The sequence below is a fragment of the Mytilus trossulus genome, chromosome 3 (assembly GCF_036588685.1).
Source record: "Mytilus trossulus isolate FHL-02 chromosome 3, PNRI_Mtr1.1.1.hap1, whole genome shotgun sequence".
Lineage (NCBI taxonomy): Eukaryota > Metazoa > Mollusca > Bivalvia > Mytilida > Mytilidae > Mytilus > Mytilus trossulus.
The window spans coordinates 82,407,473-82,427,651 of record NC_086375.1 but is presented as its reverse complement, the minus strand read 5'-3'; the positions used below and the strand labels follow the sequence as shown (position 1 = coordinate 82,427,651).

General features: G+C 30.9%; 1 protein-coding gene across 1 annotated transcript in view; it reads left to right on the top strand.

Moving 5' to 3' along the window:
- Positions 1 to 3,114: 3,114 nt before the first annotated feature.
- LOC134712627 (uncharacterized) overlaps positions 3,115 to 20,179 on the top strand; it is a 28,179-nt gene continuing 11,114 nt past the window's right edge. Inside the window, exons 1-5 of the mRNA XM_063574360.1 lie at positions 3,115 to 3,154; positions 9,242 to 9,336; positions 13,644 to 13,659; positions 16,612 to 16,729; positions 17,573 to 17,626. Of these exons, the coding sequence (XP_063430430.1) occupies positions 9,324 to 9,336; positions 13,644 to 13,659; positions 16,612 to 16,729; positions 17,573 to 17,626 (201 nt within the window). The 5' untranslated portion in view covers positions 3,115 to 3,154; positions 9,242 to 9,323. The remainder of the gene's footprint in view (positions 3,155 to 9,241; positions 9,337 to 13,643; positions 13,660 to 16,611; positions 16,730 to 17,572; positions 17,627 to 20,179) is intronic.

The following is a 20,179-nucleotide window of genomic DNA, read 5'->3' as shown; positions in this document are numbered from 1 at the left end:
GCATTCAGTATTTAAAAATTGTAATAATACTTTTGTACTGTACTTATGCTTATCACATGAGAACAAATAATATGCACCAAGACGGTGAAGATAAGATTATTAAAACGTTTACTAATATAACAATAGCTAAACCAATTTTTACCAAAACAAATGCACCCAGAGGTCACTCATTGTATGATACTTCCTGAAATGTAGATGTAAATTATTTTAAAATGTAACGTTATATGTGTTTACTCCGTTTCCAACAAGTTTTTTAATATTGTATGTTTACATTGGCAATAAATATCAATTAGTTATTGTTATTTGAGAGCGCGATATCTTATTAAATAGCAATGACATATTTAGGTGTCCGAAGCATTTCTGCGTTATATTATGCCATTGTAATACAATTTACAAAATTTTCGATTGAGGACAAGTCTATGCTTGCATGAAACTAAATGGCAATACTTTCCTGAAAAAATATAGAAAAGGTACAACAACCACACCAGTCAAACTGCATTTGCAACAATCAAAACGTGTATTGACAGCGGCAATTATTCAATTACGCAATGGCATTCCTTAACTTTTTTATCTCATGGTTTACTTCCATTTTTTTTTAAATGTTTTCATTAAAGATACACAGAGCATAATAGAATACAAACCAAATTCAATTAAAATTTAAGATGTTAATTGTCTTTTAGAATTTGGGACCGTTCACTTGAGGTTTGAGTGTAAAGACGTGATTTGGTTGAAACTTTGATCCGTTTTGACTTAGTGTCAACTGTTGAAATCATAAAGGGAGACGAGAAAAAATGTTAATATGAGTATACCTATGGAAAAGATTTTTGTTCTATGATACATAAGGTACTAGTATTTATGTAGAAGTATACGAAATTTCAATTTGATCTACTTTTAACACATGTTTTCACCAACAACAGATACTGTATTATTTTGCATTTACATTTGTCTGAAGTGCACACGCTTATATTAAGGACAAATGTAAATCATTTAAATGAATCTTTTAGAACACATTTTAGACTCGTGTATCTGTTCATTCTCACTTAACCTATATTTCTTTATAAGTTTTTATCAGTATTTATATAAAACACAGTTTTAAATCCTTTCAATTTTTTCTTTATATGTGCAAAATAAATAACAGTTAATATTTTGTGATCATTCAAAGTCAAGCAATTATGGGATCTTTAAATTGTATAATATATAAATAATATATCATAAAGAAAAAAATCGGAAAAGATAATTACTTCGTCGAACTTTTAACAATACTCGAAATTGCAATGCAATATAAATAGAAATATGCAATCAATGGTTTCCCCAAAAAATCTTTTATGTGGTCGTTATTTAAATTCAAGTTTTGAATTAAAAAACAAAAACCAGGAAAAGTAGCTCATGTACGTTATTATGTTAACAAAAATCAATTGATTACATGTTAAAAAGTATCAGATGTTACCAATGTACTACCATTAATAGAATTTAACTTGTTTTTAACACTATTTTTCACATTCAATATCGCAAATGTATGTTTCAATTTGTGTCACAGATCTCTTTTCATTGGGAACCAACATCATATATGCATTTCTATTTTTATAACTTCTGCCAGTAAAGGATCACCTCCTAAAGGTAGGAGTACATTGCAAGCTTAAATCCGTTATCTACACAGTAGTTGTCCATTGTATTGACAATTATTCTCTCCGCAAAGGTAGGATCTTCAGATAGATTGCGAAACAGTTTCAATTATGTTAACCATTTGTAGATTCTTAGAACTAAAGCATAATTCTAAACGCGCGTTTGGCGTACTAAATCATAATCCTGGTACCTTTGATAACTTCAAATCGGGATTATTCTTGCGACGTTATGTTCTGAAATTTTAAATTATGATTTTTTTTCCTAAACCACAGTTCTGATTCCTTGTACAGATTTGGCTAAACATACGGGTACGTTTTCGTTTTATCATTTCTTTAGCGTTTGTGTAAGGTTTTAATTTGAACATCAGACGTTGATTGTCGAAATGCACCTCTGGTGCATTGCAATAAGTAGCTTTAATGGTAATTCTAAATGTAGATTTATGTTGAAATATTATTGTTTATATATTCCTTTTCATTACATATTTAATAGTTGTTTCCTATCTGATAATAATCTTAATGAGATTTAAAAAAGTAGGTTTTGTGCTTCATACCGATCTTTTGTGTTAAACTTATAGCGACTTATTTTTATGGTTTTAGCGACCTCTTTTCATGAATTTTTTTTTATTGAGCCGTCAGGTTTTTTTAAAAACGTGTCACACTTGACATATCGGAAACTTTTATAGCCGATTAAACGGTATATGGTTTCGTCAATGTCATCGCTACATATAATTTCTGATATTTACTTCATTTAAACTGTTTTGGTAAGTTGTCTCCTTGGCAATTATACTACCTTATTTGTATATTCTTTATAGTAATAAAAAATGATTACTGTCATTTAAATCGCATAAAACAAAAACACGCAATCATGTACAAAGCAAGTGTCATATTAATATCAAGATCAAATCGACATGTCCTCGCTATTATATGCATGCTGTATTTGCAAATAAATATTTACCTCCAATCAAACTTTTTATCCATTTCAGTCTAAAAGAAAGGAGGCTTAATGTCAAAAGTCAATGTTCGCATGTAAACCTGCTTCTAAGGTGAAACCATTATATCATTTGAGTAGAATTAAGATGTAAAATAGAATTGTGATATGCATTTCAGTGGGCTTAAGCGTCTGGGCTTAAATAAAAAGGTGTACAATAAAAGCTATACATTAAATCTTATCTTATTGTTTATAAAACAATAGGAGATGACCTATTAATATAGATGACTTTTGAAACACTAGTTTTAAATAGATTGGTTTAATTTTTTTTCAAACAAAACAAATGTTTTTTTGATTAAATCTTAGTATGAAAATATAAAATTTTCAAAAAATATGTTCTAAAAATTGTATATATCACTTATTTTTACACAAAAAGGATGATCTGAAACAAAAGAAGAATATTTTGTTTAAACATTTACTACTGTTTCAAGCATATCAAATATCGCATTGAAATAGTTAAAAATACTATTGCATACTGTTTTTACAGTAAAATACTTCCTTGTATTTCATTTCAAGAAAATTCATGGACCGAATTTGATTCAGGGTAGGCTTATATTTTTCTTTGATAGAACTGAAAAAAACATATACCTTTCTTTATTATTATTATAAAGAATTGCTTTTCAAGGGAAACTTATAATTTCAATTTTTCTTTAGAAAAGGTCATGTTTTAGAGCTAACTATTTATTAATGATGACATGATTGAGTATTAGTTTTATTCTATATCACAATGGCGGTTTTGGCTGTTTTATTTATGATATTTTAAGGCTATCATTTTTCTTATCATAACTTTTCAAACGTTTAATCTTAGTGTAGTGATTTTTCATGATATTGACGTATAATAACTTTGTTATCGTACTTCCTATTTTCAGACCTCATATCTTGAAAAATTAAACGAACTAATTAATAGTCTTCGACACAATACATGTAAAGATTTACCACATTGAGAAAAAGTATGGTCTTTTCCAATTAAATAAAGCCGGAAGAATATTTAATATCTTACATGAAAACTATACAAAATTTTAAAAAAAGAAGCAAATCGAAAGAATTTTTTAATTCTGTTGTACTACATATTTCTAGAAAATATACCACTTATGTACGTGAGCTACTATTCCATTGTTTTTTTATATATTTAAAAATGAAAGATTTATTAAAACATCAAATGAAAATTAGAGTACTGATGAAACCACTGATTGCATATCTCTATTTATATAGCTTTGTAATTTAAAGTATAAAGTTTCAAAGACGCTATAAAATTCCCCATTCTTATCTATATGTTATATTTTTTTCCGAACAATACAATTTAAAGTTCATACAACTGTATTTTTTGGAATGAGCACAAACTATATATATATATATATATATATATCAGACATGCATGTGACATGTGACATGTGGGATGTGCAGGCAATCATAATTTTTAAAAAAATATTGTGGAAACATTCGTGAAAAGGGAGAACTAAAGAGGATGGGGGTGGGGTTGAGGAAGTTATCAACTTGTTGTTTTCTTTCATGTAAATATCACCAAGTATTCTACAAAATTAAAGATACATTTTTTATCATATTAAAAACTATTCAAAGTGATTAAGTTCTATAAAAAATGTAGGTTCTAAATAAATACTGAACACAATGTTGAATTATAAAGCTGAATGATAAGAAAACATTTAACTGTTACCGACTTGCTAGGGAATACGTTAAATATGAATTTACTGCCAGTGACTCCTCTTTATAGAAATCGTACGTTAGGTCCGCCGAAAAAAATAGACAACAACGAGATGCAATTATTATAAAAAATGTGTTGTCTGTTTATTCTAAACCAGTATATAAATAACACGTAGCTGGGAAAATGATAGAGAAGATTATTACACATCGCAAAAACCTGGTCAACCGCGGCGAAGCAATGGTTGACAATGTTTTTTCAAGGGGTAATAATCTTCTCTTTCATACGCATCCTCTCAGCTATGTTTTATCTTATTTATTATACTAAATGTCTTATCATTATATTCATTTAAACTTTAGTTAAAATTATAGTGATCTATGAAGTCGTTGAAGAAACAATGTTTTAGTTATACAAAAATAAAATGAGGCAAAAAGATTTTTTTTATTAAGAGTGACCATCGATGAAGAAAACATAAAATTTGAGCTTTGCCTCATTGCATCATTGATGTAAATACAAAGTATTGTCTTTTGAATTATCGATGTTTCATGGGTCTGCACGCAAATGTAAATTTCAAAAAAATTATGTACAGCAGAGTCATGGGATAGTGTTAATTGTCTCATGAGTATGAATCAATCAACACCTGTCATTTAAAGGGTTTTAAGCATAATACTTTTCGTCTCCTACTGAGTGATAGATTAAAAAAAAATAGTTCCACCAATAGATTCATGGATACCAGGAATAATATCTTATACGACAGACACACATATTTACGTATATATTCATTACCAAATAGGAAATTGTGGAACTTGAAAAAACACCTTAAAATAACGATTGACAAAGTTGAAAAAATGGTAATAATAGTAATAACAGTCCTTCAACCCATTGGAATTGTTTGGCATTGCCTCACAATATCCCGTGAAAACAATATTTTTTATACTATGTATTTTCATGTATCTATTTCGGAAATGTCGCTCTAAAAGAAGTTTGTGTTATGGACTTTATTAGTGCAATTGTATACCTTTTGCTATTTCCCCAATAAAATCAATTGAATGCATGACTGCATGGTCGTGCGTAATAATTTACCATACAGACAAAACAGTAAATGTGTGTTATGACTTGTCATTCAATAGCTTCTGCCAGTAAAGGCGCAGCTAAAGTTGTGTATATTAAAATATATTAAAACAAATAATTTTCAATATTGTTTTCACAGTAAATCATAAAAAATACTCAGTCTTCTTCTTCTTCTTCTTCTTTTGATATACAGTTACAGCTTCATTAATATTGAAGATTATGAACTGTTGCATGCGCGGAGTATATGATTACAAAAATATGATAAAAAATGTATCTTTAATTTTGTAGAATACTTGGTGATATTTACATGAAAGAAAACAACAAGTAATTAAAAAATATGTACATTGTTATCTATAGAATTAAATTATGTTTTGGAGAACAGTTGGTGTCAACTGATCTCTTTAAATTCCAATGGTTTGACTTGCTACCACAACTTGTGGCAATAGTTCCATTGGATGAATGTTTGCGGAAAGAATGACCATTTGTAGCTGTCTTTAGAGGTGGATACTTGCCGAAATGTTTGAGAATATAATTTTCTTGTTCTAGTATCTGATGGTATGAGGACTAGTGATGGGATTGCAATGAGTCCATGGATGACCTTGTCTGGTTTTGAGGCGGCGCTCAGTGAGTGAGGGCAATTGTAGTTCGTTTAAAATGGATGTGACACTACTGGTGTTGTGGTAATTGTTACATACATATCGGGCCGCACGCCTCTGACCATTTCTAACTTTTTTTTATAATCTGCTGTGTGTGGATCCAATAGACTACAGGCATATTCAAGTTTTGGTCTCGCTATTGATTGGTACATGTAAGCACCGGATTTGATACTGGTGTTAGAAATTTTTAAGTTTCGCCTCAGAAAGCCAAGAGATTTATTTGCATTTGATATAATGTTTGTGTAGTGATTGTTCCATTTTTAGTAAGACTGTAGGGTTACGCCGAGATATTTTGCAGATGTTACTAGTTCTAAAGTATGGTTATGAAGGATGTAATCGTGTTTATATGGTTTTTTTTGTGTAATGGTTAAGATAGTGCATTCTCCTGGATGGAAGGCCATGAGCCAATCAGCCTCCCATTTAGCTGCTGCATTAAGATCTTTTTGTAAATTTGTGCAGTCTTGTTGACATGTAATTTCTCGGTATATAATACTATCGTCAGCGAAGAGTCGTAATTTGCTGTGTTCGAGGTATTCTGGAAAATCATTAATGTAAATTAAAAAGAGTATAGGCCCAAGGACAGTTCCTTTGGGGACGCCTGATGTTACTGGTGCTGTATTTGATGTTATTCCGTCTATTACCACTGTTTGCGTACGGTCTGATAAGAAAACCTGAATCTATTTTAGAGTGTTACCTTGAATGCCATAGTATTTTAGTTTGTAGAGTAGACGTTTGTGTGGAACCTTATCGAAGGCCTTGGCAAAATCCATAATATTGAGGTCTGTTTGTATATTGTGTTGTTGTTGTGAAATTCTTGTATGAATTGAAGTAGTGGCGATTCGCATGATCTAGATTTTCGGAAACCATGTTGGAGGTCGTAGAGTGTGTTATTTGCCTCTAGATAGTTCATGATGTTACTTGTAACTATATGTTCCATCAATTTACAACAAATACAAGAGAGTGAAATTGGTCTATAATTTTCAGCCTTGTATCGTTCACCCTTTTTAAATGCTGGTGCAACAATTGCATGTTTCCAGTCTTTTGGTGTTTTCCCTATTCCAGAAATTTTGTAAATATGGTGGTAAGGATAGGTGCTATTTGTGCTTTTAATTCTTTTAATACACGTCCACTGATGTTATCTGGACCACTTGCTTTGTGTGGATTTAGTTTATGTAACAATTTTTCGACACCTGGTGTAGTGATGTTTATTTCTGGCATTTTTGTGTATGGGCTTGGACCCTTATCAGGAATATTAGATGGTGGTTCCTTAGTAAATACTGACTGAAATTGTTGTTTAAGAATGTCTGCTTTTTCAGAAGTGTCTGTAACAAGTATACCTTCTTTTTCAGAGGTGCAATTCCTGTACTATCATTTCTAGTGCTTTTGATGAACTGAAATAGCTTTTTTGGTTTTGTGTTTGTGGACTGATGTTGGTCCGGTTCATTGATTGGTAAATCACAAATAATGTGTTCTATGTAGTTCCAGTATGCCTTCCTTTGTTCTTTTTATACTGATTGTTTTAGTTTCTTGTAATTAGAAGGATTTTTATTTCTGTTTTTATAACACTTATTTTTCTTGTTAATGAGTTTCCTAAGGTTGGTACTCTATGCTTGTATGTGAGCATTTTGTGAGGTACATTTGACTCTATTGATTTGAGAAGATCGTTTTTGAAGGTGTTCTATAGTGAATCTGCATCACTCGAGTCATACAATTTATTGATGGTATTTAGTGTTGTAGTAAAGTCATTTTTATGTTGTTCCAGTTTGCCTCTTTATATTAAAGTATTTTTCTTGGTGTCTCTCTTACTTTTTTAAGCCAGGTCTAATACTCCACAAATAAAATATCATACTAAGTCTTTTAAGCCAAGTCTAATACTCCACAAATAACATCTCAAAATGTATTTCATATAATTGGGATACTTTTAGTTACATAATATGCTAATGACCTAATACGGTATATATGGGGTCAGTAAATTCCATATGGGGTGAGAGCGACGCTCGAATCACCATATGAAATTTACTGACCGCATATATACCGTATTACATCACTAGCACACTATGTACCGAATTTATCTTACCGACTGTCTTAACGTGTAAAATTTAGACTCTTGTGATCTATCAAAATGAGCAAGCCAGTCTTCAATTCTGTTAGCATTAAAGAAACTAATTCCATTGATCCTACAAGAACAATAGCCAACGATAACAACTTGTTTGGTTTAAATGTGTTGATGCATTTATTTCAATCTTAATCATCAATTTCTTCGTCTGTTGAAACCTTTTCTCAGTTCCGTTTTGTTATTATAAAGGGACGTAACATCACCCCTAATCGTGTATGAAATAATTCCCGCCTCCCTACTTCCTAATATGGAATATAAAGGGACGTAACTCCAATACTAACCGTGTATGAAATAAGCCCCTCATCCCTACTAACCTAATATCAAATATACACGGTCCTCACGCGGACGCTTTTAACCAATCGCATTCCTAGAATTGTTTAGGAGGTAAGATAAAGTACAATAGATGTATACGTTTATACAAAATATAAGATATAAAAAGTCTAAAAGGGTACAACATCACCAAAACATTAGAAAACCATGAATAGATGTTAGATATCTTTTATCAGTTAGATGTACAAATTCACTGGTTTGATAATAAGATAATCATTATCCTTCTTGTGCACTTAAATGTCTTAGGTGTTATTGTTGAGTTTGAAAGCTACGATATGTGGATCTGGTAATATTTGCTTTTATCTATTATATTGATTGAGATTGTTTTATCTTCTAAGAATTGAATATATATAGTTTCGGTTTAAAATATCGAGTTATTTAGATTGAACTTCAGTGGACAAGTTATTGTATCCCTGGTTTTTTTCAGGTACGTTTTTTATTTTCTTCTAATTTTGTAATGTTCTTCTGTTAATCAAATTCTTTTCGCGTTTATAAAATAGGTAAAACGCGACGTGGTATTTTCAAAATCTTTAAATCCCGTAAAACATAATGACGGTTGCGGACACATAGCTTCATCCAGGGCCTATAGTTGTCACTATTGATTAGTCAAATAGTTCTACGATTGCAATTTAAAAAAATAGTTAAAACATTTATTAATATAGAAAATTAAAACTTAAGAATAATAAAGATTTGTATTTCATATTTAAACATTTGTTGTCATAATCTATGCCAGGTATTGAGAAATAAGATCGCATATATCAATGTATATCATTTTATTATTATTTGTGGGGGGTTTTTCAGATTTTACCACTTACGTGTTGAGAAGACATGTGGTGGGAGTGTACTTGACCAATTGATTCAAAGACCGAATATTGAATATCAAATGACTGATTCAGGTATGTTTAATGTCAAACTAATAATTGGTTCACGAATACAGATATGTCGATATTAATGTTAATGTTCCAGACCGTATGAGTATTTGGACCGTGTGCGTACGGTCCGGACCGTATACGTATACGCGTACGGTCCGACCATACGCGTACGTTCGGACCGTATGAGTATACGCGAACGATCCAGCTGAACATACATGTTTTGGTTTCATATGGGTTAAATTTAAACAAACATTTATCAAAATCTTTATTTGTAGTTTTATAAATTGTTATTATTACAAAATAGATGGATAAAGTGAATAAGCTATCAATTGACATTAAATATTTGTTTAATTGTATATCTGTGAATTCTATGTTGTTACTCTGGCCGAAGGTGACTCTTGCTTCTAATAAGACCGTCGTATTTTTTACATTTACATGTTTTGTTAATGCATGTTCCTTTGCGTATGCATTTTTTTTGTTAAGTTCATAAATATCCTAAAGCAAATGTCCTCCCACATTATGTTTACCTCCGATAACTTCAATTTCAATGAGCACACTGAGCTGCAACTAATAAATTACTGACCTGTAAAATACATGAGATTAACAGATTAAAGAAGCGTGATCTTTTTAAATAGTTAAAATATTAAGTTTTTATGTCAAATGCTGTTGAACTTTTCATATTAATGGAGATATAAGTTATGTTGATCCTGTTATATACATTTGTATCTAATAAACTTGACAAACTTCTTAATATCAGTCAGACGTACGGTCTTACTGATATTAAGAAGTCCGACCGTATGAGTATTTTGAAAAAGTACGCATACGGTCCAGACCGTACGCGTACGGTCCAAATACTCATACGGTCTGGAACATTTACACGAAGTTACGATTTACGTGTGAAATACAAACATGACAAATGAAGACAAGTAACCTTCAGCAACTGTGCTATATATTAGAGATAAAATTTAACAAACCATGACAAGAAGACTGAAGTAATGTTAGAGGTTACAATCACATCAAGATAACATTTTCTGCCAACTACAGTACTACCTGTGACTTTATCTTATTAATGGTAGCCATACAAAATATGTTCACCATGGTTGCCCTATATGTCCATCATCATACCCCCTGTTGCTTTTTTAATACACAAGGTTAATCAAAAACAAGTCAAGGATAAAGGGAAATCTTGAATGCATTGAATTGTTAAATTATATAACTTACAGTTGTCTCAGGTAAAATATACCTGTATGTGTTTGTCAAATTTTAAAACTGTGATTATGACAAGAAATTCTAAAATAAAATGAATAATAAAACTAGTTAAACAAACAGCTTAAATAAAAAATATTTTTTGATAAATTTAAGTTATTTTTTGTATTAAGTCTATTTTTTGGTAGTGAAGAATAAATGAATATCATTTTCAAATATACTGCAAACATTTACAATGCCTGCCTTTTTCTATTGACAAGGTGTTTCTCAAATTAATTTTCTAAAATCAAAATGGTTTATTATTGTAGATAGACTAATCTGCATTCAACATTGTTTAACATATGATTAAGATTGTCTTTAGGACTTACCTAATTAAATTTAGGCAATTCATTATTTCTTTATTGAATAATATATTTATAAGTATTAGAAATATTCAATACAGCAAAATTTGAACATAAATTTATTGTCATATGATATTTTAAACATGATCCATGTTTTAGAGGCTAAGCATTTCTTTTACTTTTTGTTCTTGGGTTAGAGACAGTTTAATGAGAAGGTAAATAATTTTCAAATGGATTATCTCAAAGTTGTTTTGTTAATTTTACAATCAAGGAATAGGTGTTCTTCATTGACCTACAAGAGGCACAGTTTACACACTCTATCCTTTCTAGGAATTTTATATTGTCCACTATTTTCTATTTCTAAATTATGACCAAAAGTTCTCTACCTATTGACACAATCAAGTTTACAGTTTTTATCATAAGTTTTTATTTTTAAATTTTTCTTTAAATTAATTTTTTTTTAAGGACTTTAGAAGTCATAATTCATTCAAGTTCCTGCAATTATTAACTTTATCTAAAAGGCCTAGGTTGATTGAAATATTCTTTGTAAATGTATACCAAGAATATGTATCATGCCAGTCCAGCACTATCGACAATATTATACACTGAAAAAAAGAAATTAACCAAACTGAAGATAACATATATAATAAGTTTCAAGACAATTTCTTTAAATAATTTCTTTTCATAAGATTCACTTGATTTAGATATATAAGAACATTTTTCATTATGATTAGCATTTTTAATGACCATTTATCAGAATTTGATGATAACTAGGTGGGCATTTGGAAAATATGTCTTTTCGGTGATTGTTTGTGCACAACTCTTGTTTTAAGATTTGACGAAAATTAAGATAAACCAAATTAGTCTTTTTCTAAACCATATAATGGTAGTACTTGTAGTTTTCCTGATTAATATTAGATGTTATCAAAATTTATTGAAAAAGGATTGATATTGATCATCTTATTTTGTCAAGAAACCAAATTATTTAATTACTTTCTTTTTTTTATTTAAATATCACTTGTGTGATTATTAGTTATTATTAATAGTAATAACTCATTTAATAATGTTAACAAACAATTGAATACAATGTACATCATGTACATTTATATAAACCTTTTACTTAAAAAAACAATTATTAAAAGTCTGTTTATTTCAAATGCTAGTCAATAGCTTTATCTTTGACTTTTTGCCATTTCTATTCAAGATTCTTACTAAGAAGAAATTGAAAGAATAAGAAACAAAACATAGAAAAATGATTAAAAAAATGAAAAAAAATAAAAAATTAAAGACAAAAAAATAAAAATAAATTAACAGACTAAAACAATATTTTATTCTACATTTTCAAAAAAAGATGAAATTTCAATTCTAAAAGATGTACAGGTAACTTTTATTGAAACATACCAGCTGAAAATTTCAACCCTGATTGATTTTAACAGGTAAAATAATTAGATAAACAATCTGCCTATGATTTATGACCCCCAATAAATGGCCAACATCTCAAGATTGAATACCAATACATGGCCAACATCTCAAGATTGAATACCCCAATAAATGTCCACCATTGGATGTTGACCATGCAAGAGGGTGGACATAAATAAGAGGAAGTCACAGTCTGTACTGTAGTATCTAGAAATTATTAATGCAACATAGATGATAAATAACGCTTCAAATTCCAATAACACATGCAACTCTTATCATTGACATTATATTCACACGGCATTTCAAAAGTAGATTATCAGGCTTTTTAAATTAGTATTTAAGACATACTTTGTCCAAAACAAGACACTTGCTATTCTTGTAATCAAAACTCTGTTGGATGATTGAGACTGTTCAAATATCATAATGAGTATTAAGTTCATATTTTGCAAAAAGATCACTGTATACTTCCAGCATAAATGACATTCGTAGTTTTCATTACGGTTCACACCAGCATAAATTGACTAAGCGTTCCATAATTGTTTTCGGTTGGATCGGTATTAATATACTTATATTGTTGAATACATCATGTTGCAACTATTACATACATTATGCACGCAATCTTCAAATTTAAACATATGAGACCGGTTCTATTTGGTTGCTATATAATGTGGGGGGAGCTTTTATTGGCTAGAGTGATACAAATTGTTCAGAAAATTACACTTGTTGTTCTCTTGTATTGCATATGGAATGAAATCAAGCATTATCTAAATGAGCATAAATGTTTACAATTTTGATTTATATTTGATTCATAGTTCGGATCGGAGATCGATTCTTGGTTCGTTTCATTTAGAATATTTGAATCATTTACGTAAGAGGTTAACGTTGAGTCTCTGGTGGAGGGTTGTCTCATTGGCAATCATACAAAATGTATTTTATATCAAGTCAAAGTTAAGCTTCAAATTCCGATGTGTTGTATGAGTTTGTCTTTATTCATGCGTATAGTTCATTTGTAAAGTGAATTTTAAAAAACTATATGAATAATACTTTCAACGTGTTTGTTTTAAATCACGTAACACTTACACAATTTACAAATTGAATATCAAATTTATCATCTTCATTTCACACAAATTAGCAAAAACAAACAAAAAAGGCCGACAGTATATACTACCGAATAAAGCCTTTCAATACTTTTAAATGAAGCCAACTTTGCCTTTGCTATAGACCCACCGGTAGTAAAAGGCATATTGGAGGATAATAGTGTTCTTTATTAGGAACTCAGAGACTGTACGATTGGAAAGCATAATCTATAAATTTGGAATTGAAAAAAATGTGTGTTTTCTCTATAATCTTTGATGTTATTTGTAGGGGTGTCTACTAACGGGTGAGTCATGATATAGTTATGAAAACGAGTAATAATTACAAAACCAAAAGGTTTATTCACAACTTAATGCTCATTACGATCACACAATTTTAACAGCGACAAGAGCAAAAACAGACCGTTTATGAATATTCAATATAAATACTTTTAATGTTTTAAATATTTATATGATAATAGAATAATTAATTCTCTCAACAGACCATGACCATATACTTGTGTGTATATGACTGCTATACCCATAATGTGACTATTTTACCTATTAAGTCTGTTTTTTTCACACATCGTTGAATGGAGAGAGAATTTGATGCGACTGCCATACAAGTAAGAGGTTTAGCGCAATAAAACCAGGTTCATTCCACCATTTTCAAAATTTGAATATGCATGTACCGTGTCAGGAATATGTAAGTTGTTGTCCATTTTTTTATGTGTTTTATCATTTGGTTTTGCCATTTGAGTAGGCACTTCCCGTTTTGAATTTCTCTCGGAGGTTAGTATTGTTCTCATCTGTTTTTTAGATGTGTATATATATATATATATTCTGAGCTGATCTGTAACAATAACCCCTTCATGCCTTATATATCATGTACTGTAGTACGCCGCTATATTAAAACTGACGAGGAAAGGTAACACACGGCCACTACAAGCTTTATTTTGTAGAGCCCAGGTGGTCGTGTGGTCTAGCGGGACGGCGACAATGCAGGCGATTTGGTGTCACGATATCACACTAGCATGGGTTCGAATCCCGGCGAGGGAAAAACAAAATTTGCGAAAGCAAATTTACAGATCTAACTTTGTTGAGTTGATATTAAGACGATTTGTATATATATATATTTACGATATCACAGTAGCATGGGTTCGAATCCCGGCGAGGGAAGAACCAAAAATTTGCGAAAGCAAATTTACAGATCTAACATTGTTGGGTTGATGTTTAGACGAGTTGTATATACATTATGTACACAGCCATGTATCACCATCATTGATGGCGATCCGATGGATACATCTGTTGTAGAGTTTTAACTGATTCAGACGTACTTATGAATATAATTATTTTCTGTGATTGTATCTTACATTAATTTGTAGGATCCTTTACTATAGATAATTTAGTTGATATGTAAAAATAACATCTCCATGCCTTATATATCATGTACTGTAGTACGCCGCTAGATTAAAACTGACGTGGAAAGGTAACACATGGCCAGCGAAAGCTCTTTTTTTGAGAGCCCAGGTGGTCGTGTGGTCTAGCGGGACGGCTGCAGTGCAGGCGATTTGGTGTCACGATATCACAGTAGCATGGGTTCGAATCCCGGCGAGGGAAGAACCAAAAATTTGCGAAAGCAAATTTACAGATCTAACATTGTTGGGTTGATGTTTAGACGAGTTGTATATATATTATGTACACAGCCATTTATCACCATCATTGATGGCGATCCGATGGATACATCTGTTGTAGAGTTGTCACTGATTCAGACGTACTTATGAATATAATTATTTTCTGTGATTGTATCTTACATTAATTTGTAGGATCCTTTACTATAGATAATTTAGCTGATCTATAAAAATAACATCTCCATGCCTTATATATCATGTACTGTAGTACGCCGCTAGATTAAAACTGACGTGGAAAGGTAACACATGGCCAGCGAAAGCTCTTTTTTTGAGAGCCCAGGTGGTCGTGAGGTCTAGCGGGACGGCTGCAGTGCAGGCGATTTGGTGTCACGATATCACAGTAGCATGGGTTCGAATCCCGGCGAGGGCAGAACCAAAAATTTGCGAAAGCAAATTTACAGATCTAACATTGTTGGGTTGATGTTTAGACGAGTTGTATATATATATATATATATATATATATATATACATAAGTACGTCTGAGTCAGTGACAACCCTACAACAGATGTATTCATCGGATCGCCATCCATGATGGTGATACATGGCTGTGTACATAATGTATATACAACTCGTCTAAACATCAACCCAACAAAGCTTTAGGTGTCATTATTCACCTCCGAAAATAACAAAAACTTTCAATTGACTTATTAAGAAGGGATGCAGTTACGATACTGTTGTCAGGTCATTAAAGATTGCATATTTTGGCGTTAATATTGATTCACTTTTAGGGTCTTCGCATCGAAACTAAACACATTTATTCAAAACACAGTTGTTGGCATGACACGGGTTATGTTCTTTTCATATATGTTATGATGGTATGATACTAAACCCCTAACTGGACGGATTGTGTCTGATGTTCATATGATGAAATCATAATCTTTCAGTTTTATTGAAGTCTGGAGCTGGCATGTCAGTTAACTGCTAGTAGTCTGTTGTTATTTATGTATTATTGTCATTTTGTTTATTTTTTTTGGTTACATCTTCTGACATCAGACTCAGACTTCTCTTGAACTGAATTTTAATGTGCGTATTGTTATGCGTTTACTTTTCTACATTGGCTAAAGGTATAGGGGGAGGGTTGAGATCTCACAAACATGTTTAATCCCGCCGCATTTTTGCGCCTGTCCCAAGTCAGGAGCTTCTGGCCTTTGTTAGTCTTGTATTATTTTAATTCTGGTTTTTTGTGTACAATTTGGAAATTAGTATGGCGTTCTTTTTCACTGAACTAGTATATATTTGTTTATGGGCCAGCTGCAGATATTGAAGACCTCTTGGTGACCTTCTGCTGTTGTTTTTTATTTGGTCGGGTTGTTGTCTCTTTGACACATTCCCCATTTCCATTCTCAATTTTATGTTAGACTAATATTCACAATGAACAAGGCGAAACATTATTTAATCTAATATATCATATCAGGACTGGAAAAGGAAATAAATCATAAAAAGGGGAGGCTTATTATAAATGTTTATATTTGAAAAAGAATATGCTTATTCAAATTCAAAACATAATTTAATTACTGACTGAATTTTATACTTTTAACATATTCAACTGTTTTATGCAATACGTTGCAGAAATAATGGTAGTAACAATGCAAATGACACAACCAGCAATACGTCTATTTACACAGATGTATTTAGTGATAATGGGTTAAGCTCAAGTGATGGTAGTGAAAGATATGATACTATCCAAGTAAGTATTTGTAACACGTATAAGTGTGCTTTCTTATATTCATGTTTCTTTCATTTTTTATACATCGATGGCTTTCAAATACGTAGGTTTGAGGGTCAAGTAATGTTGCAAATCCACAATGAAGCGGACAGTTAGGCCACAAGGGTATATGTTAATCTAGAATAGCGATTCGGACGCACGAAATTGAAATATTGTTATTTTGTTTATTTTATTATTTTAAACAATCGTTAGTTTTCTCGTTTGAATTGTTTTACATTTGTAGACATTCAAAGCAGACTATGTTTTGAAATTTCCTCATTGTTGAGGCCATACGGTGACTAAAGTGTTAAATGACTTTGTCATTTTGGCAATCACAACACATCCTTTTTTTATATTTATACCTAATGCATCGGTGCTTTTATCTGTATCAAAATCGACAAAAATAAGGACATGTGTTAGGTGTGACATAGCGTTTAGACATTTCGCACCTGTTACATGTAGCTCATATTCACTTATATACACTTGTATACACTTACTGTAATAAGTGAAAGAAAAGTTAAAAGGTTCTGTCGAAAATCTGTTCTTGAATTTTCTTAAAAGTGTAAACAAAAAACAAAAAAACGTCAAAAGCTTGTTACGGCAAGTGATACAAGTATCTTACGACGTCTTAATATTTACTGTGAGGGCTCTAAATGAATTGCAATTGATAATTTCATAATTTCATAAACAGGCAAATAAGTATTTATAGTCGTTTTAGTCATCATAAAATAACATATATTTAAAGTGAACAGTTTTTATTAAAAGTTATTTCTTTAATGTTTCATATTCGAAATCTTAAATAAAATATCCTTACATTCGAAAAAGGAGGAATACTGTAATCAAGGTTTTGTTGGAGATGAGGAGGATCCCCGCTCACAGGTAAGCTTTGGCTTAATTATATTTCTATACTTGACGAAATTAGAAATTTGGTTTAAGGCTCTACTTGGGTGAGGTTTTAGAATGTGTGTCAGATATTCAGACGCCTCGGGTTTACCCTACAATACATGGTAAAATGTTTTGCCCCATTACGTTTTTTTTTCTTTTCATCCAATACTTCAAAAGCTCTAAAAAACCAAAATGTAAGCCGTTTCCAGATCTCCTTTCTTTCGATTTGAGACCAAAATGATATCAATGCAATTATAAATAAAAGTCCGAGTCATCGTTTTCACGCCATTTTAAAAAAAAACATCAAATATCTCGAAAAGGATCTCTATAACCTATCAATATTTTAAGTTAATTAAATATTCGAAAGAAACCAACAGAGGTCAATTTAGGAATACAATATACTAGATAAAAGATAACTCAAATTCGTTAAAATCCCTCGTAATATTTCCAACGCCTCCAGATTACCTTCGTTTTGAAAATGTGAACAAATTGTAAGACAAACTAATATATGATCATAATAAAAAACAACAAAAAGTAAGCTTGAATTTTGGCCTTTTTTTTTGTCATGGATTTATTAGGACAGTTCAGCTATGTATCAACCGGCCAACGAATTTGCATTCATCGGCAATTTCTTATTAATGTCCAAGTTAAAAACATTGAAGTGCAACCATTATATGCTTTCTCCAAATGGCAACTGGGCTACCAGACGCCAACTGTTATAAATTCAGCCCTTCAGTAAAACTATGTATTCAGTAAACATTCTGTCCAATCCATGACGCTTCTTTTTGGCAATATCTGAAAATATACAACAAACAGCAGAACAAATATTCTAATGGGTGGGATAGGGTGGGTTTTTGTGTTCCTTCAGAGTTCAAATCACGCAATTAACAAATCACGAAAAGTATGCAATTTTATACCAAATAAAAGTGGGAAAATCGCTTATGAAAAATGTAGGTTAACAAAAACGCTTAAGTCCGTCAAAATTAAAGAAAAGTTAACTCTAGTTTAGCAGACGATACTATCACTTTATTTAATTGATTTAATTCTGAATGATTAAATCTTATTATTGTATTCCATAACTAATGCTGTTCTAACTTGTAGTATCAATCTTAAATCCTTGATTTTTTTATAATATCAGGTAAGAACATCCTTGAGATAACAGAAGTTGATCAAATGATATGGTAGATCATATTTTGAAAGCTCATCATATTCGAAAATCTTGTATAAATAAAAGAATTTTACAAAAAATGCATGTACCAAGTCAAAATATGAAAGTTGTTTTTCACTTGTTCAATTGATTGTTACTTTTTGATTTTGTCAGGTTTTTTTACTTTAACATTTTCATATTGCATAGGAGTTCGGTATTTTTCTTTGGCTACATAAACGAATAGGGCAATGAAACGATTTTCTTCAGATACTATATTTAGCAAAATAAAAATAGTAGCTTTTCCTTAATATATCAAAAAATAAAATCACAAAAATACTGAACTTAGAGCAATATCAATTCGAGAAGTCAATAATCACATGGCAAAATCAAATAACAAAACGCATCAAAAACGAATGGACAAGAACTGTCATATTCCTTACTTGGTACAGGCATTTTTAAATGTAGGAAATGGTGTATTAAACATGATTCTATAGCGCTACATGTAACCCTCTCACTTTAATGACAGTCTAATCAAATTCCGTTATTTTTCTAATTGATGCGTAAAATAAACAGACACAATAAATAAAATAGTCAAAATATGGTACATCAGTCATCATCGTATAACAATTTTAAAAGAAACAATTTAACAGAACACAAAAACATCTACTATCTACGAACACATTCATATCAACATACATTTAACAGTGATGGCATATCGTCTTCTTTTCAGCAACTGCATGATCAATTATCTTATCGTACATAATATTATATTGACCCTTTTTAATTCATTTGTAATACGGTCAAAGCTTGTTAAGAAAATGAATATATTGGTTTTAGACATACATGGGCATTCGCAGGGAGATACATGCAATTAACAAAGTACGATTATTATTTTTTGCAATATTTAGTGAAAGGGAAACAGTTAACTTAAACAGCCAATTTTGTTCAACTTTATCAAAATAGATTAAGAAAGATTACGGATGAAATATAAGTATTCACTTGCAAGTGAATTATTCGACATTATTAAATCCGTATGCATGTGACCTTCAATTAAACCCCTTAGCTTAAACATGTTAAAACATACTTTAAATCATATTTATAAAATTCATATTGCAAGGTTATATTTTTTTAATTGGCAGATCGGATTGTATCTCTATAATAAATTACATTCCGTCTAGACAAGCAACACATGCAATGTTGATACATATTATCCATTTTCTAACTCTCAAGAAATGTAAACAAATAGTTTCACAATTGCATATGTTTTTTTTTTCTTTTTACAAAATAGTGTAAAAATTTCCAGTGATATCATGGTATCAATTTCATGAATTGAACGAGTTTGTGCAAAAGTTTTCCACTCGGGCAGAATTGGAGATTTATTTAATTAGTTAAAACTGTAG